The following is a 27,621-nucleotide window of genomic DNA, read 5'->3' on the forward strand; positions in this document are numbered from 1 at the left end:
CTCTACTTGCGAAGTTTTGTTATTCAAACCCTGGGATCCCAAAGACAACCCCAAAACCCATGGCCATGGAAAGGTCTTAATAGCCAAGTGCAAGGAACCTTTCATTCAGAAACCTAATTTGAGCTACCCCCACAGATGACTGTTAGGGTGGGTATACAAGTTTTGCAAACACTCACGGGGGGGGGGGGGAGCAGGGGAGGCATAGAAAAACCCCAATGCCCCTTGAGGCAGTCCCAAAATCCCCTAACAATGCCTCCACACACCTAAAAGGTCACAGAAGTTGCCCAACACCCTTCTTTGTCCTCCTGGGAACCCATTTAGGCTTTAATAATGTAAATACTAGAAGTCTCATGTGTGAACACTATTAGGAACTCACATTTATACTTTCATCTTTCAATTTCCTGTGAGAAAAATAGATAACTAATCAACATTATATGAAAATTCATTATCTAAAGAGTGAATATAGGCATCTGATGCTACCAGTTAATAAAACAAACACCAATTCTACCATACTGTGCCACATGTCTAAACTATAATGTGAAGGAGGCATGGCAAAGTCTGTTTCACATTTCTCACATGTTAGATGACCAGGGATGCATCTAGCACTGTAGTTTGGCAGTTTGGCATCACTTTAAGTGTAATGACTCAGTGCTATGGAATAATAGTAGTTGTAAGTTTTACAAGATCTTTAGTTTCTCTGCCAAAGAGTGCTGGTGTCTCACCAAACCACAATTCATAGTACTGAGCCGTGACAGTTAACATGGTGTCAAACTGCATTAATTCTACAGTGTGGAGACGCATCACTGATTTAACTGCATTGAATTGTATTATATGAGTCTATACTGAGCATATAATGCAGTTCAAATTGCATTATTTGGCAGTGTAGATCCAGCCAAAGAGTCTGGCCCTAGGGCACTCAGTAGTTTTTGTTACTGAGTAGCATTTAAATAGGAGTATCCTCAGTTCAAGTGTAATCCTCTAAGTCAATCATGGACAAACGTTGGTCCTCCAGGTGTTTTGGACTTAAACTCCCACAATTCCTAAAAATGGGTAAGCTGGCTGGGATTTCTGGGAGTTGAAGTCCAAAACACCTGGAGGGTTGGAGTTTGTCCATGCCTGTTCTAGGTATTATATCCCATTGGCTCTCAGTATAGACACAGCCTACTCCTGTGTTCCTATGATTTAACTGTAATCACAGATCGATGGACACCGCTTCCAAATCAATGTGCATGATTTGCATGAAGGTCTAACTCTGTCACTTTGGGCTCTCTCTCTCCTCTGAATAGAAAATATAAAGAAACCATTTGGAGAAAAAAAAACTTGATTGATAAATAAATAATCTTGCAGCAAACAGATGAACACTGAGCAACAATGAGTTAAATTTAAAAGTACTAAAGACCAGCCTCCATCTGAAGGTCACTGTATCTAATCAACTGAATGCCAGGATATCCTCTTTTGAAAAGGGAAACTGTAGGAAAAGGGGTAAAAATATCTTCTCTCCCAATCTCTCTCTCTCTCTTGCACACACACAGAGTACCGTATATGCAGAATGCCACTGAAAGAGATAACAGCAGATGTCACACCAGTGAAGGCAGAGCTGAATCAGAATGATCAATGTCTCTATCATTCAGTGCAATCATCCAGGACACACCACGCTTTAAGCCATTTCTCACCACAGTGGAAAGCTACCTCCCAGTTAGAAGCAAAGGCTGCTTCAACCTGCTGAGTGGCTAAAAAGATTCCTTTAATGACTGCTCCTTTCTCCAACAATATATTTCACCCACACCGCTTTTGTACACGATCGGTAACTGTAAAACCATCTATGTCTCTATAACAGAAATTGTAATCATATATACAGTAAGACCCCATAACTATATCCTTAAGCACAGACAGGAAACAAATAAATAGCACTGAGCTATGGCAGTTAAAGTGGTGTCAAACTGAATTAATTCTACAATGTAAATGAACTTCTGGTTTGACAGGAACAGTCCTAGATCTTAGGCTATCCCATTTGCTCAACTGCTTTTATAATGTACCACTTTTATTTCAAGTTCTGTCCTTCCTCCTCTTCCTCCTCTTGATGTCGTTCTGTGATTTTACATTGTTTCTGACTTAACGCTGACACCAAAGTGACCCTATCCAGGGTTCTTAGCAAGATTTATTCAGAGGGGGGTTCTCTACCATTCTCTGAGGCTGAGAGTGTGTGAGTTTCCCAAGGTCACTGGTGGATTTCCGTGACTGATCCAAACCCTGGTCTCTAATGCCCACACCACTACAGCATGCTGGCTCTCCTACCTCCTTGGCTTTCCTTAATTACTGAACACAGTGTTCAAAGTGCAAAAGTAGTTTTTGCTCCCTTAACACAGCACGAAAGGATTGAAACTTACCCTTCCAATAGATTTATTAGGATCCCCCCCTCCCCCTTTTAAAAGCTCTCCTATACCCAGTATATAATTCCAGGCTTTCTCTGCTTAAAATGGTACTTTAGTGTGTTTTTCCTCATTAATAACTTCTGCTCCATTATTGCCTGGCCACACTCTTTTGACTCTGATGCCACTTGTCCCATCTGTCTCAGTTTTCATCTATGCAATGTTAACATACATGCACTATTCTAGTCTGGCTTCAGTATTCTCTGACAAAAGACATGTTCCTACTACTAAATAGCTAATTTGCTTTTGCTTAGCTCTGTTTACATGGAGATAAATGGCAGAAATGCAGAGGGGGTGACGCTTGAATATCTAATTGAAACTGGAGAGCCCTGTTATTTTCAGATTTGATAGCAGTGAGTTATGAGACACAGTACTTCTGACAGTGTTGCTGGATTTGATTTATGAATCCTTAAAAAAGAGTAAGAGAGAGAATGACCTCGAGTATTTTTTTGCCTGTGGGAGACAAAGAATTTACTTGTGTTGGCTGTATTTTGGAGCAGAAGGTAGGAAATCTGCTGAAATGGCTTATATTTGGTCTATAAATTATAACAAGCAATGTTAGCTGGCCTCTGATGAACAGAATATTTCAGTCATCTGCAAAACAGTATACACCATGGTTGTGTAAAGACACTTGAGGAAATAATGATTAAAATAAACCTGATGCCCCTGTTTGAGTCAATTTTATAGTTTTATCGAAAACAAGAGAATAAACCGTTCATATAACAGAACATGCACCATCAACTGATAGCTAATACTGGGGATAAGCAGGGGATTTAGACATTTAGAATTTCAACTCCTAGAAGTGCTAGCCAACATGGCAAAAAATAGACTGTGGATGTTGTCATTCAAAACACTTGAAGGTCCTAAGCTTCCTACTTTGTTTGATGAGATCTGAGGGACCCCAACAAGGGATGGAAGGACGGTCTCCATCTCTTCCTGCATCTCTCTTTGTTTGCTTGCCTCTTTGCAAGTGTGGATGTACTATAGCAGCTGTTGTGGCACCTTTTGTGAAATCCCACAGGGGAGTGAACTGTGAAAAACACACACAAAGGAACAACCCCCTAGTAATTACTTTAGTGCTCTTACTACAATAATGCTTTTATGACAAGTGACCATTCACAAGAAGATGGAAACAAATCAAGGAACAGCTGAAACCACAGACCAATTATTGACTCCTCACATACTAAGCCTCCTGGCAGCTGAGATCTTTTTCAAGAACAATTCTTCAGTTATCAACTGAACTACCTGCAGAGCCTAGGCAGGTGGCTATCAGCAGAGCCGGCCCTAGGTATTTTTCAACTGTAGGCGAACAGAATTTTGGCAACCCCCCCCCCCCAAACCAATCACTGAAAAATAAAAGCGTTGGATAAGCGAAAATGTTTGATAATAAGGAGGGATTAAGGAAAAGCCTATTAAACATCAAATTACATTAAGATTTTACAAATTAAGCACTAAAACATCATGTTTTACAACAAATCAACAGAAAAAGCAGTTCAATACCTTGCGGAGGCAGGCCGCAGGAGACAGGAGTTGCCTCGATGGCGCCCCCAACAAGATGGCGCCACAGGCAACTGCCTAGTTGGCCTAGTGGTTGAACCGCCTCTGGCTATCAGTGAAAAGGCTTTTTCTGGGCTTACATTTGGTCCTGTTCTCAGAAATCTGTTTCTCATTCTCTCTCTCTCTCTCTCTCTCTCTCTCTCTCTCTCTTCACCACACCCTCCTTGGGGAGCCTAATCAATCTACACAGCTTTCTGTTAACAACTGTATAGTGATAACACCCGGAAGTATCTCTCTACCATGACTGTTCCCCCTCACCATTGGCATTGCGTTCTAAAAATGCCAGTTTTTAAAATAGTGAATAGTTAAAGTCAAACTAAGCGCTTTGCCCAGAAGCAACTGTTCTGACATACATATTCAAGCAATTTCAGAGCTACCATTATGAAACTTTACTCCAAAAAAGTAAAATTTCTAATTTCTGCAAATATATTCACATAAAGGGGGTCTAGACCACTCATAGACCCATATCATTGGGTCTGCAATTCCACTCCATGCTACCTCATGCCTGCATTATAAGGTAATTCCGTCTATGGATTTTATCAGATGGGTGGGAGGAAATCGGAGGGAGCCATCTTTCCTTGTTCCTTAGCATCTTTCCCTTCCCCCATCTTCTGGATGGCCAGCCATCCAATGTCCTTTCCCCATCTTTTACCCGCTTTCCCTCACTTTCTTAGGTTTGGAGTAGAGTAACACTCCTGAAGATGGAATGAAGATGGAGTCCCACTGGAATTACCCTCACATCATGTGATGACCTCTGTTGCACTCCTGTGGGGCTCAGTTTCTGAAGCGCATGGAAATGGAGCCAGAAGTGTGTCTGATGAGGTCCCACGTGGATCTGCCTTTGAAGAGTGCTCAGAAATGTCACTGGCCCAAAAGAGCTGCAGCCAGATTATTAACTGCCTACAAGGAGCAAGTCCGTTTCCAGACACTATTCAAATTGTGGTAATAAGCTATAAAGCTCTATATGGCTTGGATCCAGGCTGTTTGAAAAGTCATGTTCTCCATTTATGAGTCTATTAGAGCTCTAAGAACATCTAAGGAGACCCACCACATCTTCGGGCTTATGTGATGGGGAAAAGGAAGACCAATTTCTTGGTAGCTGGTTCGAGGATGCATCTGAATTGCAGAATTAATGCAGTTTGACACCATTTTAACTGCCATGGCTCATCTCTGCTCTTCTTTCATCAACAAATTAAAATGTTTTGTGCTGTCAGGCTTGGAGAAAATAACTGAGGTAGACTGGGCTTTTAATGTTATACACTGCTATTTTTAAGTTTTGTATGTAATTTTTAATGAATGTTAATGATTTTAATGTTCAATTGTTTTCTATGAACTTTTGTATTTATACTTTCATTGAATCTTTTGTTTAGTTTTAAACATGTCATTGAGCCTCATTATTGAAACAAAGGCAGAATACAGATGAAAATCATAATCACCACATTTTTTCACTATAGTCCCTTGAAAAAAAAAAATCTATGCACTGTGAGGAAAACTTGGGAGAAGGGGAGCCTGCTATATATGCATGCAATCATTGTTTTGAAACACGTGACAGCCTCCTCATGTCAAGCAGGTGCCAGCTCTCAGACCATTCCCTTAATGATTGGGAAGTGGCTGTTGGGTCCACAGAATAACAATAGTTTGAATAACAATTCCCAAATAGGGCTAAAGTGAAAGTATATGTTTTAAACATTTACTTATCCAGCTAAAACAGAGCCGACATGGTATAGCTGTTTAAATGTTGGATAAAGCATCTGTATTAAGATTGAGTCCCCTCTCAGACATGGACGCCCACTGGGTGACCCTGGGCAAGTTACATTCCCTCAGCTTCAGAGAAAAACAAAGAAACTCTCTCTGGACAAATCTTACTGAGGAACCCCAGTGACATATATGCCATAAATGACTTCGACACACAACAAGAACATGACCGAAACAACAAAAACAAAAGCTTGGTGAGCTTTCTTCAAGGTGGTATGACTAGTTTCAACTTTCTGTTAAACAACTGGAAACCTGGGCATTTTATGAGGTTGAAGTACCATCTTCCACACCTTCATGCTGCTAGTTCCAGTGGTATTGATACCATTGTTATTAAAATGACTACTCAAAAAGCGAGACCTAGGCAATGCCAATAATAAGTATAATGTGACTACTTTATCATATACTAGCTGTGCCCAGCCACTCGTTGCTGTGGCAAAGTGGTGGTGGTATTGGTTAAAAGTTGTTGTGGAATTTTTATTTGATGTTATTTGTATTTTTAAAATTAATTTTATTGTAACTTATCTTTTTTATTTATTATATTTTATTATTTTGTTGTATTATTTTTAGTTATTTTGTTATAGTATTTTATTGTATTAATTTTTTAGTGTTTTTAATTATTTTTATTGTATTATTTGTATTTATTTTATTTTTTATTCTTTTATTATTATTATTATTTATTTATTTATTTGCTACATTTATATGCCGCCCTTTTCACCCCGAAGGGGACTCAGAGCGGCTTACAAATTAAATTTACATACAATATTATATTAGAATAGTACAATACTGGTAACAAATTACTATATTGTACTGTATCAACATATTGTAATATTATTAGTAATATTACATGTAAAATATGATATATAATTAATATTATTATATTGTATTATTAGTATTATATCGTATTACAATATATTATATTATACAATACGGTATAATATTATGAATATTAACACTGGGCTGAGTGGGTTGCGAGGAGACCAAGTGGGCGGAGCTTAGCCTTCTAAGTGGCAGCAATTGAATAAAAACAATTATTGCTCTCCCTCTAAGTAGGACTTTATTTTTCTTTTCTTTTTGTTGTATCAACTTAGAGGCATGGATGATGGGTTGTGTTGTCAAATTTCGAGGTTGCGGGGCCTGTAGTTTTGTTGTTTTGTGGGTTGCCGTGATGCCATCACTCATTTATATATATATAGATGGCACTTTGATAATCAAACAACTTCTTGGAATCCAAGATTTGGAGCTGGTAGCATTTTAGTTTGAAGAACAAAAATAAAAGTGGGTTTGCTGATTGCCAGATATATTTTTCCTGGAAGTAGTTTACATGTAATATGAATACTATCTAGTAATAATATATTTTGGGCTTTCCTGAGGAAAGTATTAAGCTGTGTTTTTCCTGTTTGTCTCTGTGTATCATAACAGCATCCGTCAATAATGTCTGTTACTGACATCAAGTAATGACCCACCTCTCTTCATTGTTTGGCTTCAGAAGAGATACAGCTAGAAACAGTGAAAGTAGCCCACTGGATCATTCTTCTTTTAAAATATGATGCAATACCAAATGATATTCCCGTATACTAGAAGGCTTATTTCCCACAAGACATAATTATTTGCAGACATTTGCTCTTGCATTATTGAGGGAAGAGGTGAAAAAGAAAGTCAGGAAAACAAAATTGCATGGGCAATGGTTTCGGAGTCTTCAGATAAAATTTGCTATTTACTGTTTTCTCCTATCTTTTCCTACCTAACTTTGGCATTGTGCTATTTATAGTTGTTGTATTTTTGTGTCACTTCAAACTGTTTCTGATTTATAGTGATCCCAATATGAACTCAACAGAGGGTTTTTTGGGGCTGAGAGTCACTCAAGAAGTTTCCATTTTTTATTGTGTCAGAAGTGAATTGAGAACATATTGCAGCTTGCTTCTGGTGTGAGAGAATTGGTCTTCTAAAAGATGTTGCCCAGGGGATGCTTAGGTGTGTTACCATCCTGTGGGACGCTTCTCTCATGTCCCCGCATTGGAAACTGGGGCTGACAGATGGGAGCTTACCCCATCTCGCCGATTCGAACCGCCAACCTTCAAGTCAGCAGTTCAGCTGGCACAAGGTTTTAACCCATAGCGCCACCGGAATTGAACCCTGGTCTCCCAGAGTTGAAGTTTAATACTCAAATCACATTGGATCATGTTACTTCCAGTACATGGCCCCAGAGCCTTCAGGTCGTTTCTCCAAACTGACAAATGGCTAAAATGCAGCGAGAAGTATGACACCAACACCTTTTTAGACTTCTGCGCCTTAACCTTCTTCTTGCTACTACAGTTCTGATTCACATAAATTGAAAGAGAGAGAGAAAGAGAGAGATCTGCCATGAATAATGGCCACATACCTACTGGTTCATCAACATTATATCAAGATTCATGATTTCTTGACTTGTCTCATACCTCTGGCTGGTTTAAACAGGAGGAGGCAAAGCATAATCATTTGCCTATCACTGCAAATGGTCCCCAAACCAGGGGGATGTCAAAGCAGTTTGACACTTTTTAACAGCCATGACTCAATGCTATGGAATTACAGGACCTATGTTTTTACAAGGTCTTTAGCCTTCTCTGCCAAAAAGTGCTGTTACTTCATCAAATTACAACCTCCATGGTCCAACAGCACTGAGCCATGGCAATAAAAGTAGTGTCATACTGCATTAATTCTACAGTGTAGATATACTCTGACTGCAGCTAACAAACCACCGACTAACTAATGTCAGATGTTCTCAAACTCTTTTGGATCATGATCTTTTTGAACTGAACATTTCACCTGAACTACAGGAAAGGAAAACCTCTTTTGTTGCAGTAGCATGCTAAGAATGCATACTAACTATGCAAATATTATTTTTTTTGCAATGATAAAGAATAATGAAAACTAAAGAAGAAATGTTATGACATAAGATAACTTGGAGACTGAAATACAGTGTACGGTATAGCAAAGAAAACAGTGAGATAAAACACTTTATACTGTGCAAATATTAAGGTATTGTGTGAGGTTCTTTTGTGGTCCAAAGAAATTTAAAGCAAAATGTTTAGGATTTTCTTCTTTTTTGTTTGAAAAATGATAACCACCAATACAAAAAATTCACTCTAAAGCATTTTACTATACTGCCTAGATGAGTGTTAAAAAGTAGTGGTCTTGATTCATTTCCTAGATTAAATATATATGCAGCACTATTTTTGGTCATGCGATTTATAAACTTTTCCTTAACACTTTTGAACACAACTAAATCTAAAATATTCTTGAATTACAACTATGTATATGCCACACAATCACTAAGCAACTGCTGTTGGCCAAATTTAGTCAGATGAACATAAGGAAAGTTAAAATATTTTGACAGTTCATTAAAACTTACTTCTGCTTAAGCTTACAACAGTCATAAAAGCCCATCAACATTTGTTTTATTGTCTGCTAGCAAAAATGTTTTTTAAAAAAGAAAAGACTCCTAGAATCAAGGGTTGCATGAAAGGTTGGTTGGGAATACTTAGATGAGCAAGCTAAAGTGGAGATGAATGGGATATCTTCATTAAGATAATTACCCAGGAAATTAAACTCTTAAAAAATGGAAGGCATTAATAGTGATAAAACTAGAGATAAAAACAGGCAAGAGATATAGTGCAAGTCTGACCATCTAGTATCAGTAGGACAACATAGAGAACCCATCAAAATAGGGCCGGGCTGTAGCACAGCTGGTTAATCACCAGTAGCACTAGATCAATGCCAACCGGAAGATGGCAAGTTCAAAGTCCGAGTCGGATTTAGCACCCAATTGACAATAACCTAGCTTATTGTCCACCTAAGCAGGGAGGTTAATTTAATTTACGACACTATAAAACATCCGGTGATAAAGAACAAGGAGGAAATACTATCCTCAAAAAGGACTTGGCATCATAGTGGATGAAGCAACAGCTCCCCCTGTGGCTGGAATCGAGCATAACCTCCAGAAGCTGAAGTTGGAAAATAGTGAATTATCTCTATCTGTCTGTATGTGTTGTATGTCTAAAAACGACATTGCATGTTTGCTGTGTATATGTGCATTGTGATTTGCCCAAAGTCCCCTTTGGGGTGAGAAAGACAAAATATAAATACTTTAATAAATAAATAAAATATTAGAATCAAAGCTTAAGGTCCAACTACAGAGGCAGAAGAGTAATAAACTGAAAGATTCTATGCTTGAGTCCATGAGGAAGTTGACCACACATTGAGAGAGGACATGTAGGTTATTGTAACACAAAAGTAAGGGATAGAGCAGAACCAAGCAGTACAGGAGAAATTGGCTAAATATAAACAAATGAAGTAGAACTGCAACTGATATAATTTTGTAAAATCAACAGTTTGTTAATTGCAAACATAACAAAAAGATGTAAGTATATACATGGACACCCCCTGATGGCCAATATAAGAACAAGATAGACTGCATAAATGGAAACAGAAGATGGAGAAAATCCATTCTTTCTGCAAAAACAAGACTAGGAACAGATTGTGGAAAAGATCATGAATTGCTAAAGCCAAAGTTAGAATAAAGCTAAAGAACACTATATTAGCCAATGTGCCAAAATAAAACTTGAAGGATATCCCTTTAGAATTTACTAAGCCCCCTCGTGCTATCCTTCTAGTGAAAACCTTTGTTTTTAGTCAGGCTTTTAAAGAAGCAAATTTTAAAGATTGAGCCAGGGGGTCCTCTAGAGTGTTTTAAATATGTGAATGTGATGACTCATGGGCCATGTAGTCCCGTTCCTAGTACTATTGTGGCAGACGAAGAGGAAAACTTGGGTTTCCCACCGTTTCAGCCAGAATTGGAGACCTTGCACCTGCAGGATGTTTGCCCTCCAGAAGTCAGCCAAACAAGCCTTGGGCAGAAATCTCCCCCGTTCTCTCGCCGGGATAATTATAATCGAGATAGAGGCGCTAGGGAGGCGAATCGCCGAAGCGCCAGAATCGCTGCCAGACAATTAGCTGATTAAGCCTGTTTCCCTTGGGAAATCTTAAGGAGTCATGCATCTGGACACAGTATGGGTTTCACTTCTTGTTCCCCAGGGAAAGTGTTCCTTGGCGGGAAAACAAGATCCTATATAGCTGTTTGACCGCAAGGAGATCCTTGCGGAGTCAATTCGTCAGCTTCAGGAGTGAGATCGTGTGTAGACTACGCTACTCCAGTTCCTTGTTTCCAGGACCTTGCCACGGATCTTGTTCCAGTTCCAAGCCAGCCTTGTTCCCCGGACCTCGTCACGGACCTCGTTCTTGCTTCTTGCTTCTTGTTGCCTCGTATCAAGCCTTGTTTGCCAAGAATCTAGTTTGTTTTCCAGCCTTGTTGCCAAGCTCCATTGGACTAAAGGACCTTGTCATTTCCCCACACTTTGCTTGGCAAAGTGTGTGTTTCGGTTATTGGATTATAACTTTGGACTCTAATATCTCATATTGGACATTGTTTTCCTGGACTATATTTGACCTTTCCTGAAAGGTCTACTTCTGAACTATATTCTTCACTTGTTTTTATTGACTTTATATATTCCTTTAATAAAGATATTAGATAGATTCTGGTCTCTGCGCATGGTTATTGGTGCTCTGCAGCCTGGGTCCTGACAGTGAATAGGTTTTAATTGGATTTAACTGCTTATTTTTAACAGTTTGAAAATTTAATTCTATTTTAAAGTTTGTATGTTTTCTAGATTCTAGAGATAAAGCAGAATATTAATGCTAATACTAATGACTACTGGAATGGCCCGGATTACAATTACAGATAGCATGGTTAATAGTGAATATACTGTTTTTAAATGTTTTAATGTGTTTTAAATTCTTTTTAAATGTTTATTTTAATTGTACATTGTTCTAAGGAATTGAATTATTGCTTATGTGTAAAGCCGCCTTCAGTTCCCTTTGAGGTTGAAAAAGGCGGGGTATAAAAAGGTAAATAAATAAATAAATAAATACCAATTTCAATGTAATGTAAAAATATATATTTGCAATATTAAACCATTGGCCAGAAGTCAGAACAAATCTGGAATGAAACCTGGAACATTTTCAGGGGAAAAGATTAAAAGACAATATATCTAACCAAAAGGAAAGTAAAGCTTCACTGAATGATAGATGAAACTATTTAAGAGGTTAAGGAGAGAGATAATTTCAAAACCCTGAATGCAACTGTTCAAGAACGTCTGTGCAAGGATGAAGAGGAATATTATGCCAACCAATGCAGGGAAAAAAGGTAGAACAAGAGACCTTTTCCACAAGATCCAAGAGATCAAGGGTGGGGCTACTATACATGTAGTGGGAGAATGGACACACACACTGCATGATAAAGAAGAAATAAAAGGTGATGGAAACAATACACTGAAGAGCTATATAAAACAGATAAAATGATGTAGAGGTGTAATCAATGTCAGATGCCCAAGCTGGGTTCAAAAAAGAAAGAAGCACAAGGAATTATATTGTAATCATACACAGATAAGGGAGCACATCAAAAATGTTTAGAATAAAATCAACCTGTGCTTTATAAATTACAGCAACGCCTTTGATTGCATAGATCATGACAAACAATTGTGTCTTGGTTTTTAGATCTGTTTCTGAGGTTATTTAGGGTGCTGATTCAGAAAAATGCTTTGGATATACTGCATAAGCTCTAATTTCTGAAATTTTGTTAATGTGATTATCCACAGGAGAGCAAATGAAGACTGGAATATGATATATCTCAAAAACTAGAGTTCACGGGGGAAACTGGTACCATTTTTTAACCAGCAGGTAAAATACAAGGAGCCCCGATGGCGAAGTGTGTTAAAAGCACTGAGCTGCTGAACTTGCAGACCGAAAGGTCCCAGGTTCAAATCCCGGGAGCAGAGTGAGCGCCCACTGTTAGCTCCAGCTTCTGCCAACCTAGCAGTTCGAAAACATGCCAATGTGAGTAGATCAATAGGTACCGCTCCGGCGGGAAGGTAACGGCGCTCTATGCAGTCATGCCGGCCACGTGACCTTGGAGGTGTCTATTGACAACGCCGGCTCTTTTGCTAAGAAATGGAGATGAGCACCAACCCCCAGAGTCAGACATGACTGGACTTAACGTCAGGGGAAACCTTTACCTTTTTTAAATACACTCAAAAACAGATCCAACATTTGAGGCACCAAAACATGTGCTGGCCAGTGCTATCATATGCTTAAATGGTGCTATAAATAATGCAGCACTTAGCATCTTTAAATGAAAATATTCTAGTTCTGAATGTATGCATCAAAACAATAATAAAAACTTTATTTCTATTCCGCCCTATTTCCCCGAAGGGACTCAGGGCAGATTCTAACAAACAACGGCATACATTCAATGCCTTAATAAAACAGATAGATATTGGCATAATATCCCAACAAGACCACACATATGAAAGCAGCATTAAAATCCTAACATCAAATTAAACCTAATATCAGTGAATTGAACATAACCTAGAGAAATTAAGCCAATATAGTCAGACAGAATTAGACAAGAATTATATAGCGATATAAATTAGCTTATACTCACCTACATATCCTTCTTTGCCAACCAGTTTCAGGGCAATTTTGTCTGCCAAAACTGAAGAATTGCCATGAGCAATATTTGCAAAAGGTCCAGCATGTACAAAAACTGGAGTACCCTAGAAGTTGCAAATAAAATGCAAAACACCATTAGAGAAAGAACTAAAAATTGTTAGGCATCTTGCTTATACTTTATATTTTAGATCTTTGCAAAGTCCCTTTTTAGAGTAACACATGTAGACTTTCCCAGATAGCATAACTAGTGTCTGCTATTTTGTGGTCACAACATACAGTCTGCTATATGTCAGCATGGGGCACTTATAATGGCTATCAGAATGGTAGGTATGGTGATGGCCCAGTGAGGCCAATGCACTCTTGTTTCATCTTCCCTACTGCTGTGGGTTTGGGAAGGTGCATGTGACCCCTTCTAGGCCAGTCTGGTATGCTGGTCTGAGCTATCTGTAGATAAAGTGGCCAGTGTAGATGAGTCCATGATCTACTTCCACAGATGCATGAAGTGCATACTGATATTTGAGATTAACATGGCTATGTTTCAAAATGCCCCACCCAATAACCTCCTGCAGCACTCATCATGCTAGTTTTTCTATAGCTAGGTGCTCAGTGTTACAAAATCAGATCATGGGGGGCTTTACTGATATAGTTGGCATTCTTGTGCAGGCTTGCTTTACCTGCTCTAACAAAATCCTTTCCACATGCTCTTCCAGTAGTTGAAGCAGGCCCTTAGGACTGGCATTTACAAAAACACATTCATGGAGAACTAAAACAAACAAACAAACAAACAAACAAACAAACAAGCCAACAATGACTGCCTTTCTCCAGAAAAATATGATCATGACTTCAGTAGCAGTTGCTTCCAAAGTCCAGCACATGACAACTGCTTTAACTCATCCGATTTTACTGAAGTAACAATGCTACACCCACTAATATGTTAGTAATCCTCACTGACCTACTACTGACTAGACACATATAGGATTGTTTCGCTAAAAACATTTAGAGAGAGAAACAGTATAAACTGGGTTTAATTGACTTTGATCCACCGGATGCTAAGAAAAGTCTGGCCAATTCCATAGGTTCATAATTCTTCAAGGAGGCATACAAAAGGGAAAATGTATGTCAATTCCATCTTTGAAACCTGTTCTCTTTCAATAGCAGGGGTCATGAGAGTGAATAAAGGAATGTAATGTACAGTAGGAAGACTTATCCAAAAGAATAAATTTTGACCGAAATCTTACGAACATATAACACTACTGAAATAATCATTGTATAAGCATTGGTACATTTTCAGGATTAGAACCAAATATAGTCTCTAGCACAGATAATCATCCTTCAAATATTCATACAGCCCTCTTTCTCACTTTTGCTTTGGTGGAAGGACTTTATCAATCACTGAGCAATAGGTGAGCTTAGGACCAAGGCTCACCTAAAGAAATTACATTGTCATATATTTACAATGTGATAACAATGTATTATTTAACCTTTATATCAAAGATTTGGCATCCATTCTACAATGCATGCTTTAAAAAATGGAGGAAAGAGCGAAAAAAGTATGGCACTATTCGTGATAATGCCCAAAATCCTAGATAGCTGCTTCCCGCCCCCCCCCCCCCCACCTCATCCAAATATAAAACCTTTGATTCCATTGCATTGAGCCATGATAGTTAAAGTGGTTCAAATTGCATTAATTATACAGTGTAGATACATTAAGAAATGGAGGAACAGATTCAAACTACAGGAAAAATAGGAGGCAATGTGTCTTGGTACCTGATTGATTTTCCCCAATTTTTAATTTGAGTGGAAATTTTAGAAAGATCTGAATGACCCCCTGTCTTCTAGGGTACCCTGGGATTTTCAAAATGGTCAGAGGGGTTCATCTGCCATCTCAGGGCAACACATTGCCCAATAACCCTATTTAAGCCCAAGAGAGGGTTTTAAAAAAAAACTAGCTGTGATTCTGAGTAAATTGCTCTACACAACTCATGGTGGGGTTAATGGTCTTTTTAAAAACTAATAAATATAAAAATAAAACTGGTTGTGACCCATAGACTGAATTTTGTCCTCCCTTGCACTAGTCGATGGACACCACTGGATATAACTGATGCATTTTTAATAAAGTACTTTTTCGCATACTAAAAATAGCCTTAATAAAACTGATATGACTGAACTCACCTCTAAGGTCTGCATCAGTGTTGGTTTTATTGCATCCTTCATCAGGACTGACAGAGCACCAGTTATTCCCTAAAAACAAGAGAGGCTTTAGCTGAACTTTAGTTTTCAAATTAATCTTTGTTGAGAAGCTCATGCCAACTGCTTTATGTAATTAGATGGTTTATCTATAAATCAATGTGCAAGCATTAAAAACTTTTTCCCTTTCAAGAGTGATGGCAAAAGATGAGAAAAGTGGCCTCCATTCCCATAAACTGTAAATAAAGAAGTCTCTGAACATTCAGTGCAATGCCGCATTTCTGGAAAACAGAAAGGATTTTCAGGCAGGTAAGTCAACACATTTTTTGGAGCCTACCACCAATACCTTCTCATCCCCAGTATGTGTGCATGTTTCAAGGAATTTGGTACAGGTGCCAAGACCTGCCCCACTTTGAAAAAATTAAAACAAGTGCTAGAGGACTTGGAATGTGTGTAAGTCCCTTTAATTGTTTCAGTAATCCAGGTGGTTCAGAATTATCTCAAGCGCAAAGATTGCAAGCCAAAATCCTAGATTTCCTTGGGCCTCATGGTGTCATTATATATACTACATTAAGCATCAGCTACAGTTGCACAGATACCTCCATCAAATCTAAGCAATGAGGAAAATATATATGCACACACACATATAAAATATATTTCAAGGCTGTGCTCATGTTCACTTACTCTGGAAGCTGGAGACATAGAGCCAGGCTCTGAGATCTGTGAATCTTATTCCCCACTGAAAATGAAGGGATTTTATAATAACTAGAAGAATGGTGGGCAACCTCCAAAGGATGAGAAGCAACTTTTTTTGTTCCCTCCTGGCCCTTGGCAGGCCTGTAATTTCATGCAACACATTTGGTGTTTTTTGCTTTGTTTTAATTTTTAAAACAGCATTATTTCCAGTAGCTAAAACACTTTTTGGTTTGTATGTGTGATTAAAAAAAACTAGGACAAGGCTGATGGATGGAAATGTCATTCAAGTGGCAAATCATATACACATAAGCTTCTGGTGGTTATGATTTGTCATTCTGGGTACAGAGTTTTGCAGGATGCTTTATGATCATCATTAATGACATGGCAAATGAATATACAGGCACATAAGCCTCTGCCCCTTGCTGAATGCAGTTTTTCATTGAAGCATTTGGCATCAAAATAGATTGAATGTGTTTGGATACTTTGCTTGATCAAGTTTGAAATCAAGTGTCCTAGGACACGGATTACTATGAAATCTGATGTGGTCTTTGATAATGCTTTAGTTTCTAACATAAATTAGCACACAACAGGCAAAGTCTTGGATTCCAAAACAGCATATTCTGTTGTGTACTGTATTTGCAAAATGAGTGAAGAAGTAGCTGGGCTTCAACACTTTTTAAAAGTCTTTGAACAGTAACTTAAGTGCTTTCTTGCTATACAAATAATTACCTATTTATTTGAAATTCCTCATGGCTGCTGAAATACTAATCTTGAGCATGCCACTTTAATTTACCATGGAGATATGGCATCTGTCCGTCAAATGTTTGGCTATAATGTAGCAGCCAAATTGCAATCCAGTCTTCAGATGTCTATTCAATGAATACCATATTTTGGCAAGAAATCCAGTCATTCTATCACAGAGGATGGTTTTTCAAACTCATTACACTTGTGAAAGGAGTCTGTGAGTTTATGAAATATTCCATTTATCTTTTTTCTCCACCTCCTCCCACCCTCAACCCTTCAGGCATCTGTTTCTCATCAGCCAGTGTGTACTTTAGATTTCATTATGCTACGGTGAAAATGTGGGATAGTACCCTGAAATTAAGAGCAATTGCATATTTACAGAGCATATTAAATATTATTCACATCCGAAACAAGTGAAAGAGAGAAGGAATTAGTGGTTTTGGGTGAACATTAAGCAATGGATTGAAAACTACTTGTCAAAATATCAGTCTAATAAAATTTAGGCAACTATAAAAATGTGGCCATTTTCAAACAGATCCTAAATGTTGAGAGATGTATAATACTGTCCATAGAAGTTATTTGTGAGCTATACTTCCATGTTCTACTCTGCAAAATAAAATTATTTTATTTTAGTTTTATTCTATGAATTAAAAAGAATTCTGGTGTTCAGATATGATAGAAATACAAATAATATAATGAAAACAAAAGACATAAATCTCATACACCAGTTAGATCTTTTGAAATGCAAAGGTCTTTACCAGATAGAACTTGAATGCATGCCAGTAGACTAACATTCACCAACAAACAAATCTTGTTTGTTTTGCTTCTTTGAAGGAGCAATTAGTAAAGAGTTTTTCAGCAAATTTTAGACTGCTTACTCTTAGATGAAATTATTTTGCAAACACAAAAAAAGAACACAAAAGAAAAAGTGGATACTGAGAGAGGTGCCTTGGAGCAAGCTATATAAAATTACTTTTGAATAGTAACCTTCCAAGTTCCAATTTTGGATACCACAAAGCTAGGGATTTTATAAACGGAAATGTTCATAAATAGCAGTGTCAAACATATCAAGTCTTCCCAATGGATTTTTCAATAATTGGAAAAGAAATAGGAAAAAAGAGAAACATGGCAACAGTTAAATTAGGTGAACATATTTTAGGTTAAAAAAAAAGCTCATTGTGCCTTAAAAGGGAAAGTACTTTCAAGAAATGCTGTTATATAATTCCGTACCAAATCCTCTGCTGTCACCAGCTGCCCTTGTTTGTTGTTAGCAACTACAATTTTCCCCAGTCTCTCTCTCATATCTGATAGGCCGCTGGTCAGTGCTAAGATGGCCATGATTTCACTTGCAACAGCTATATCAAACTGAGTCTGCAAAGAAAAACATAGAGGACATCAGGCACATCAGGTAGAGGCACTTGAAGCACACACTGGTGTATCTTGCATTATACAGTCATATACACTAACAGAGGAAGTGCTGTTTTGGAGCCACAGGCATCCCCCAATCGCCAACAATTTTGTGGCTATTATCTTCTTCAGATCTCCCTTTTTGTGCCAAAAAGGATACATTGCCTATCTAGAAACTATGTTAGGGTGAAAAGTAGAATAAACAAAACAAAACCAAGTATATTGCCCTTACACACCTGGAGATCTAACAGTGGTGTGTTGAATTAAAAAAAACAGAGGAAACTGCTACTTAGATGACCTTCTCTCAGTGCTTCCCATTAATAAATGATACAATGCTACAAATTTTGTAAAAATATTGTTATCTACAGAAGGGATGAGAAAATTCCCACAATCCCTTGCTATTCATTGCATCAGCTGTGGTTGACTACAGACTTGTACACCAAACATTCAAAGGCTCAAAAAGACCCCAGAGAAACTCTGAGCTACTCTGCTGCTGAATATACATGCCCATGTGGAATACATCTCACCATGTTAAAACAGTGGATGTGGCTCTTAATGAGACATAACCCATTATCACAGGATGTCTATGCCCCACACCACTGGAGAAATTGTACTGTTTAGTTGGCATTGCACCACCTGATATCCACCGGGAAGTCACAGCCAGCAATGAAAGGATCAAGGCATTGATATCTCCGGCTCATCCCCTGTTTGGGTATTAGCTAACATGTCAATGTCTTAAATCAATAAATAGTTTTCTAAGATCTACAGAGATATCCGCAGGAGCACCTCAGCAAGCAAGAGTCCAAAAGTGGAAGGTACCTCAATCAGTGACTGATGCCGGATGAGAAACTCTCCCCTGGGCTCACAGAAGACTGGGGGATTTGGAAGGCTCTGAACAGACTGCGCTCTGGCACCACGAGATGCAGAGCCAACCTTAAGAAATGGGGCTACAAAGTGGAGTCCACAACATGTGACTGTGGGGAAGAACAAACCACAGACTACCTATTACCCTGTTTCCCCTAAAATAAGACATCCCCAAAAAATAAGACCTAGTAGAGGTTTTGCTGAATTGCTAAATATAAGGCCTCCCCCGAAAATAAGACCTAGCAAAGTTTTTGTTTGGAAGCATGCCTGGCGCCCACCAAACAAAACACCATAGCATGCAGGATTGGTAAATCATAGAATCATAGAATAGTAGAGTTGGAAGAGACCACATGGGCCATCCAGTCCAACCCCCTGCTAAGAAGCAGGAAATCGCATTCAAAGCACCCCCGACAGATGGCCATCCAGCCTCTGCTTAAAAGCCTCCAAAGAAGGAGCCTCCACCACGGCCCCGGGGAGAGAGTTCCACTGTCGAACAGCTCTCACAGTGAGGAAGTTCTTCCTAATGTTCAGGTGGAATCTCCTTTCCTGTAGTTTGAAGCCATTGTTCCGTATCCTAGTCTCCAGGGCAGCAGAAAACAATCTTGCTCCCTCCTCCCTATGACTTCCCTTCACGTATTTGTACATGGCTATCATGTCTCCTCTCAGCCTTCTCTTCTGCAGGCTAAACATGCCCACCTCCTTAAGCCGCTCCTCATAGGGCTTGTTCTCCAGACCCTTAATCATTTTAGTCGCCCTCCTCTGGACGTTTTCCAGCTTGTCAACATCTCCCTTCAATTGTGGTGCCCAAAATTGGACACAGTATTCCAGGTGTGGTCTGACCAAGGCAGAATAGAGGGGTACCATTACTTCCCTGGATCTAGACGCTATTCCCCTATTGATGCAGGCCAGAATCCCATTGGCTTTTTTAGCAGCCGCATCACATTGTTGGCTCATGTTTAACTTGTTGTCCACGAGGACTCCAAGGTCTTTTTCGCACACACTGCTGTCAAGCCAGGCGTCCCCCATTCTGTATCTTTGATTTCCATTTTTTCTGCTGAAGTGAAGTATCTTGCATTTGTCCTTGTTGAACTTCATTTTGTTAGTTTTGGCCCATCTCTCTAGTCTGTCAAGATCGTTTTGAATTCTGCTCCTGTCTTCTGGAGTGTTAGCTATCCCTCCCAGTTTTGTGTCGTCTGCAAACTTGATGATTGTGCCTTCTAACCCTTCGTCTAAGTCGTTAATAAAGATGTTGAACAGAACCGGGCCCAGGACGGAGCCCTGCGGCACTCCACTTGTCACTTCTTTCCATGATGAAGACTACGCATTGGTGAGCACCCTTTGGGTTCGTTCGCTTAGCCAATTACAGATCCACCTAACCGTAGTTTTGTCTAGCCCACATTTTACTAGTTTGTTTGCCAGAAGGTCGTGGGGGACTTTGTCGAAGGCCTTACTGAAATCCAGGTATGCTACATCCACAGCATTCCCTGTATCGACCCAACTCGTAACTCTATCGAAAAAAGAGATCAGATTAGTCTGGCATGACTTGTTTTTGGTAAATCCGTGTTGACTATTAGCAATGACCGCATTTGTTTCTAAGTGTTCGCAGACCACTTCCTTAATGATCTTTTCCAGAATTTTGCCTGGTATTGATGTGAGGCTGACCGGACGGTAATTGTTTGGGTCGTTCTTTTTTCCCTTCTTGAAGATAGGGACCACATTCGCCCTCCTCCAATCTGCTGGGACTTCTCCCGTTCTCCAAGAACCCTCGAAGATAATTGCCAGTGGTTCTGAAATAACTTCCGCTAGTTCCTTCAATACTCTTGGATGTAGCTGATCTGGCCCTGGGGACTTGAATTCGTTTAGAGTGGCCAGGTGTTCCTGGACAACTTGTTTCCCTATTTGGGGTTGGATTTCCCCCAATCCTTCGTCCATTCCATGTTTCTGAGGTTGAAGATGGCTTTCTTTTTGTGAGAAGACTGAGGCAAAGAAGGCATTAAGTAGTTCTGCCTTTTCCCTGTCCCCTGTCGCCATCACCCCATCTTCTCCTTGCAATGGCCCTATCGCCTCTTTTTTCTTTTTCTACCAACGTAAGCAAAAAAACCTTTTTTGTTGTTTTTTATGTCCCTGGCAAGCCTGAGCTCATTTTGCACTTTAGCCTTGCGAACCTTTTCCCTACAGGTGTTGGCTATACGTTTGAATTCTTCTTTGGTGATTTCTCCCCTTTTCCACTTCTTGTGCATGTCACTTTTGAGCTTTAGCTCGGTTAGAAGTTCTTTGGACATCCATTCTGGCTTCTTTGCACTTGTCTTATTTTTCTTCTTTGTTGGCACTGTTTGCATTTGCGCCTTGAGTATTTCACTTTTGAAAAACTCCCATCCATCCTTAACTCCCTTGTTTTTTAATATCGGCGTCCATGGAATGCCGCTCAGTAATTCCTTCATTTTTTGGAAGTCAGCTCTCTTAAAGTCCAGAATGTGTGTTTGACTTGTCTTAGTTTCAGCATTCCTTTGTATTGCAAACTGCAGGAGCACATGGTCACTTGCCCCTAAGGATCCAACCACTTCAACTGTATTGATCAGGTCTTCCCCATTTGTTAAGATTAGATCAAGAGTTGCTGATCCCCTTGTTGCCTCTTCTACCTTCTGGACCATAAAATTATCTGCAAGGCGAGTGAGGAATTTGTTGGACTTTGTACTCTTGGCTGAGTTTGTTTTCCAGCAGATATCGGGATAATTGAAATCGCCCATGACTACTATATCTCTTCTTTGTGCCTGTTTGGTCAGCTGTTGACAGAAGGCTTCATCAAGTCCTTCATCCTGACTCGGAGGTCTGTAGTAGACACCCACAACAAGATCTTTTTGAGTCCCGGTTCCCTTGATTCTTATCCAGATGCTTTCAAGCTGGTTTCCCGGATTACAGTCTTGCATTTCTTCTGCAACGTAACTGTTTTTGACATATAAAGCTACTCCCCCTCCTCTCCCCTTTGTTCTATTTCTGTGAAAGAGGTTATAGCCATCAATGGTTAAATTCCAGTGATGGGAGTCATCCCACCAGGTTTCAGTGATGCCTATGACATCGTATGTGTGGTGCTGTGCTAGAAGTTGGAGTTCGTCTTGCTTATTTCCCATGCTCTGAGCATTAGTGTAAAGACATGTAAGCCCCTGTGACCTCCCCTCGAACTGTTTATTTGGGATTATTGTGCTCTCTGTACTTGGTCCTTGCTGTGTTTGTGCAGCCCTCCGTTTAGCCTTTCGGCGGTTCCCTGTGGTCGTGGGTAATATAGTGTTCGCCAGGCTGTTGTTCCCCTCCCCCAGTGGATCTAGTTTAAAGTGCGCCTGATGAAGTTTGTGAGTCTGTGTGCAAAAAGATGTTTTCCTACTTGTGTGAGATGCACCCCATCGCTTGCCAGTAGTCCATCCTCTTGGAAGAGTAGACCATGGTCAAGGAAGCCAAAATGCTCCTCTTGACACCATTTTCTGAGCCAGTTATTGACCTGTACTATTTTTCCGGCCCTTGTAGAGCCGTGTCCTACAACGGGGAGGAGGGATGAAAAGATCACATGTACATTATACAGTTTTAGCTTTGTTCCCAGAGCTCGAATGTAAATGTACATACCAGTTGTGTATGGAAATAATGGTAGTAACAAGAAATTCTTGACAGAAGTCACAGTTTGTCTGGTTTGATTATGTTGGTTTGTGATGACAACTACTGTACAGTATACAATAAATGTTCATTTTTTTGTTCAACAATAAATGTGAATTCTTCTTCATGGAAAAATAAGACATCCCCTGAAAATAAGACCTAGCACATCTTTGGGAGTAAAAAATAATATAAGACACTGTCTTATTTTCGGGGAAACACAGTACCAGTTGTATATGGAAATAATGATAGTAACAAGAAATTCTTGACAGGAGTCACAGTTTGTCTGGTTTAGTTATGTTGGTTTGGGATGACAACTACTGTACAGTATAGAATAAATGTTCATTTTTTTTTGTTCAACAATAAATATGAATTCTTCTTCATGGAAAAATAAGACATCCCCTGAAAATAAGACCTAGCGCATCTTTGGGAGTAAAAAATAATATAAGACACTGTCTTATTTTCGGGGAAACACGGTACAATGCAGTCTAAGCCCTGCCACATGCACAATGGAGCAACACTAGAGGCACTTCAAGTGGCCAGCTACTGGTCAAAGGACTTTTAGTATAATGCCAAGTTGTTGTTGTTGTTGCATTTTTTTAACTTTGTGTTTTCAAATACATTGTAACATGTACCTTCGGTTCGCTTCTGACACGATAAATAAATAATCCCAGAGAAACAGCTCCAGTTATTTTTGTTATTTTATTCATGGATATTCTACCTTTTGCCTAATAATAGGAATCAAGGCACTTTAGATTGGGCTATTCTTGTACCAAGTTTGGACACTCCAGCTGATTCAAAATACAGCAGCCAAATTTGTTATAGGAACATCCAGGAGTGAGCATGTCACAACGATACTAAAGTCATTCCACTAGCTGTCAACTGGTTTCCGGGTTTGTGTCCAGGTTACCCATAGGATCGCCTTCTCCCATACAATCTGTCACGCACACTTAAGTCCTCTGGGGGCGGCTACTCCAGCCTGCCAGAACCCAACTGGCAACCGTCACCCAGAGAACCTTTTCATCGGCCGTCCCAAGATGTTGAAACTTAAAAATTGTAGATGATGTTAAATAGAAGCTCTTATGCCCACCTGTGAACCAAAGTCACCCTGAAGGGTAATGATCTGCCACTCAGCTTTGTAGAACAATTAACAGGAACTTTACTGACTTCAAAATGATCAAACAGAGCAATAATATTTACAATAGTCTCTCTTTGATTGCTTACAGAGAACAGTAGGAAGAAATAGTCCTTTTAGCGTCCACAAAATTGCCTCAGTGCCTTAGAAATAAGAGCCACTGAGAGCCAGCAGCCACCTTGTCTCCTGGCTGTTTCCAGTCAGTTTACACACACTCACTCTATGAGGAAAACCTGTTCAAACCGGTTCCCCAGTAACATAGCAGAGAAATTGATCAATCAGATTCCTAGCTATTTGCAGGTTCAGCCAATCAGCTTCTTACACATACTTTTCCAGTTAACCCATCCATAATGGTGTCTTTACAAACCTCAACAGAAACTACCTGCTGGAAGAGCTCCGACAGCTAAATAAGCTGTTGGAATTTAAAACACATCTGAAGACCTTTCTTTTCCGGCAGGCCTACCCAGCCAGTTTTAATAATGAATTTTACTCATGCCTTGTCTTGTGTTCACTATATTTTAATCTTTGTTCTGTGTACTTTAATATATGTATTTTGTAGAAATATGTTTTAGTATGTCATAGAATCATAGAATAGTAGAGTTGGAAGAGACCTCATGGGCCATCCAGTCCAACCCCCTGCCAAGAAGCAGGAAATCGCATTCAAAGCACCCCCGACAGATGGCCATCCAGCCTCTGCTTAAAAGCCTCCAAAGAAGGAGCCTCCACCACTGTCCGCAGCAGAGAGTTCCACTGCCAAACAGCTCTTACAGTGAGGAAGTTCTTCCTGATGTTCAGGTGGAATCTCCTTTCCTGTAGTTTGAAGCCATTGTTTCGTGTCCTAGTCTGCGGGGCAGCAGAAAACAAGCTTCTCCCTCCTCCCTATGACTTCCCTTCACGTATTTGTACATGGCTATCATGTCTCCTCTCAGCTTTCTGCAGGCTAAACATGCCTAGTTCTTTAAGCCGCTCCTCATAGGGCTTGTTCGTCAGACCCTTGATCATTTTAGTCGCCCTCCTCTGGATGCTTTTCAGCTTGTCAACATCTCCCTTCAATTGCGGTGCCCAGAATTGGACACAGTATTCCAGGTGTGGTCTGACCAAGGCGGAATAGAGGGGGAGCATGACTTCCCTGGATCTAGATGCTATACCCCTATTTATGTGTTTTTATATAATGATTATGTGGTTTTGGCTATGTTGTAACCGACCTTGAGCCATGAGACGAGTAAGAAATAAAATGATGATGATGATAATAACGGTGCTAGAGTATGTAGATGAAGCTCAAATACACTTCTCAGTGACTTTAAAAATAGCATCAGTTAAGGATTCGGTGTTACCTCTGAATGAATGCCTGGATGAGAAAAACAAACTGAAACTGAATCCAGGCACGATGGAGGTGCCTACTTTTAAGGGTCTTAACCCAGGGTTGCAGGTGTGTCAAACAGTCCCGGATGGGATTACATTCCTCTTAAAAGATTGTTGTGCTTATGGATTGATCCAAATTGCAGCCCAGATATATACAGTAGCCAGGAGGGGGATTTTTTTCGTGTCAGGAGCGATTTGAGAAACTGCAAGTCGCTTCTGGTGTGAGAGAATTGGCCGTCTGCAGGGACATTGCCCAGGGGACGCCCAGATGTTTGATGTGGGAGGCTTCTCTCATGTCCCCGCATGGGAAGCTAGAGCTACAAACGGGAGCTCACCCTGCTCCCCGGATTCGAACCCTGCTGGTACAAGGGTTTAACCCATTGTGCCACCGGGGGCTCAGCAGCCAGGAGTGATTTTATCAGATTTGACAGATATGTCAGTGGCACCCCTTTTTAGAGTTGGTGGACCTAAAGACTGTAGTGCATGAACTGTCTTGATGTCAAGTCTGGATGTCTCTGTATGTTTTTTTTAGCTAAATATATATATTTAATTTGTGTTGATTTTTTTAACCATATTGTAGGTTTCTTGCCTCAATAGATAAGGAGAGCTTGGTAAGAATCGACAATAACAAAACCTGGTTAGCTACAATGGGACTTCACATATTGCTATTTTAAACTGAAAACATTATAGAAACTACTGCCATAAATCAGTAAACAGCATCAAGCAAGATACAAATCTGTTCATCTCTTAAAACCATAGGAAAAAAAGATTCACAATTTTACTGAAATATCAGCTAGAAGAAAATGTTAACTTTTAACCATTAAAGATATTCTGTTTCCAAACAGAAAAGACTGTTAGAAATTTACCTGACGAGAAAATCCCTTCTCAGTACTTGCTTGCCCAACTGTTATCTTCCTAAGGAATCTATCATTCGTGTCCACCACTGAAAGAGGAGAAAAGGGTAAATATTTGCATTAAAAAGGAGATAAAAAATTTCAGTTTCTTAGAATCATAGAGTTGGAAGATGCCACATAGGCCATACAGTTCAGTCCCCTGCCAGGCAGGAAAAGCAAAATCAATGCATATTCAATATAAACCATATCTTCACCCCTTCCTTCAATATATAAATCATTCTTTAGATATATATATATATATATATATATATATATATATATATATATTGATATCTCATAATTGTACTTCTCAGTGTATAGCAAGACAGAGCAGCAAATTCAAAGGACTGTAAAGATGGGAAGAAGACCCTAACATCATTTAGTCCAATTTCCTATAGGCAGAGCATTCCTGATGGACAACAATCCAAACTTTGGGTTGCTGTGAGTTTTCTGGGCTGCATGGCTATGTCCCAGAAGCTTTTTCTCCTGACGTTTCACCCACATCTATAGCAAGCATCCTCAGAGGTTGTGAGGTCTGTTGGAAACTAGGCAAGTGAGGTTTATATATCTGTGGATGTTCAGGGAGGAAGAAAGAACTCTTCTCTGCCTGAGGCAAGTGTGATGTTGCAATTGGCCAACTTGATTAGCACTGAATAGCCTTGCAGTTTCAAAGCCTGGCTGTTTCTTTGGGGGAATCCTTTTGTTGGGAGGGGTTAACTGGCCCTGATTTTTTCTTGTTTGGAATTCCCCTGTCTTCTGAGTGTTGTTCTTTATTTACTGTCCTTTTTTTTAATACTGGTAGCCAGGTTTTGTTCATTTTCATTGTTTCTTCTTTTCTGTTGAAATTGTCCACATGCTTGTGGATTTCAATGGCTTCTCTGTGTAGTCTGACATGATAGTTCTTAGAGTCGTCCAGCATTTCTGTGTTCTCAAATAATAAACTGTGTCCAGTATATCAAGTGCTCTGCTTTGGCTTACTTCTCTGGTTGAGTTAATCTGCAATGCCTTCCATGTTCCTTGATTCGTGTTTGAGCAATGTTGCATTTGGTGGTCCCTATGTAGGGTGAAACATTAGGAGAGAATGCTTCTGGAACATGGCCATGCCGCCTGGAAAACTCACAGCAACCCAATGATTCCGGCCATGAAAGCCTTCAACAACACATCATCCAAACTTCGTTAAAATTTAAAGGTAGAGCTAAGACAACAAAGATGTCACAATATCACAACCCATTATGCCAAAGAGCTTGGCTGAAAACAAGCTGACAATAGTCTAAAAATATAAATCCAGAAGAAAGGTAATTTCTTGTAAAATTTGATAACTGATACATGAAACAAAGCTTTATTTAATATCTTCTCTAAATCCTGTACTCTCCCCCACTTAACATTCAACCGAGAACATGACATGTGAGTT

General features: G+C 39.5%; 1 protein-coding gene across 5 annotated transcripts in view; it reads right to left on the reverse strand.

Moving 5' to 3' along the window:
- mthfd1l (methylenetetrahydrofolate dehydrogenase (NADP+ dependent) 1 like) overlaps nucleotides 1-27,621 on the reverse strand; it is a 153,800-nt gene that overhangs the window by 73,308 nt on the left and 52,871 nt on the right. For all 5 annotated transcript variants that reach the window (XM_062977297.1, XM_062977294.1, XM_062977285.1 and 2 more), the window contains exons 17-20: nucleotides 26,184-26,260; nucleotides 18,141-18,281; nucleotides 15,456-15,524; nucleotides 13,276-13,387 (exon numbers count right to left, since the gene is read on the reverse strand). In XM_062977297.1, coding sequence (XP_062833367.1) covers nucleotides 13,276-13,387; nucleotides 15,456-15,524; nucleotides 18,141-18,281; nucleotides 26,184-26,260 — 399 coding nt within the window. The remainder of the gene's footprint in view (nucleotides 1-13,275; nucleotides 13,388-15,455; nucleotides 15,525-18,140; nucleotides 18,282-26,183; nucleotides 26,261-27,621) is intronic.

Source organism: Anolis carolinensis, chromosome 1 (assembly GCF_035594765.1).
Source record: "Anolis carolinensis isolate JA03-04 chromosome 1, rAnoCar3.1.pri, whole genome shotgun sequence".
Classification (NCBI taxonomy): Eukaryota; Metazoa; Chordata; class Lepidosauria; order Squamata; family Dactyloidae; genus Anolis; species Anolis carolinensis.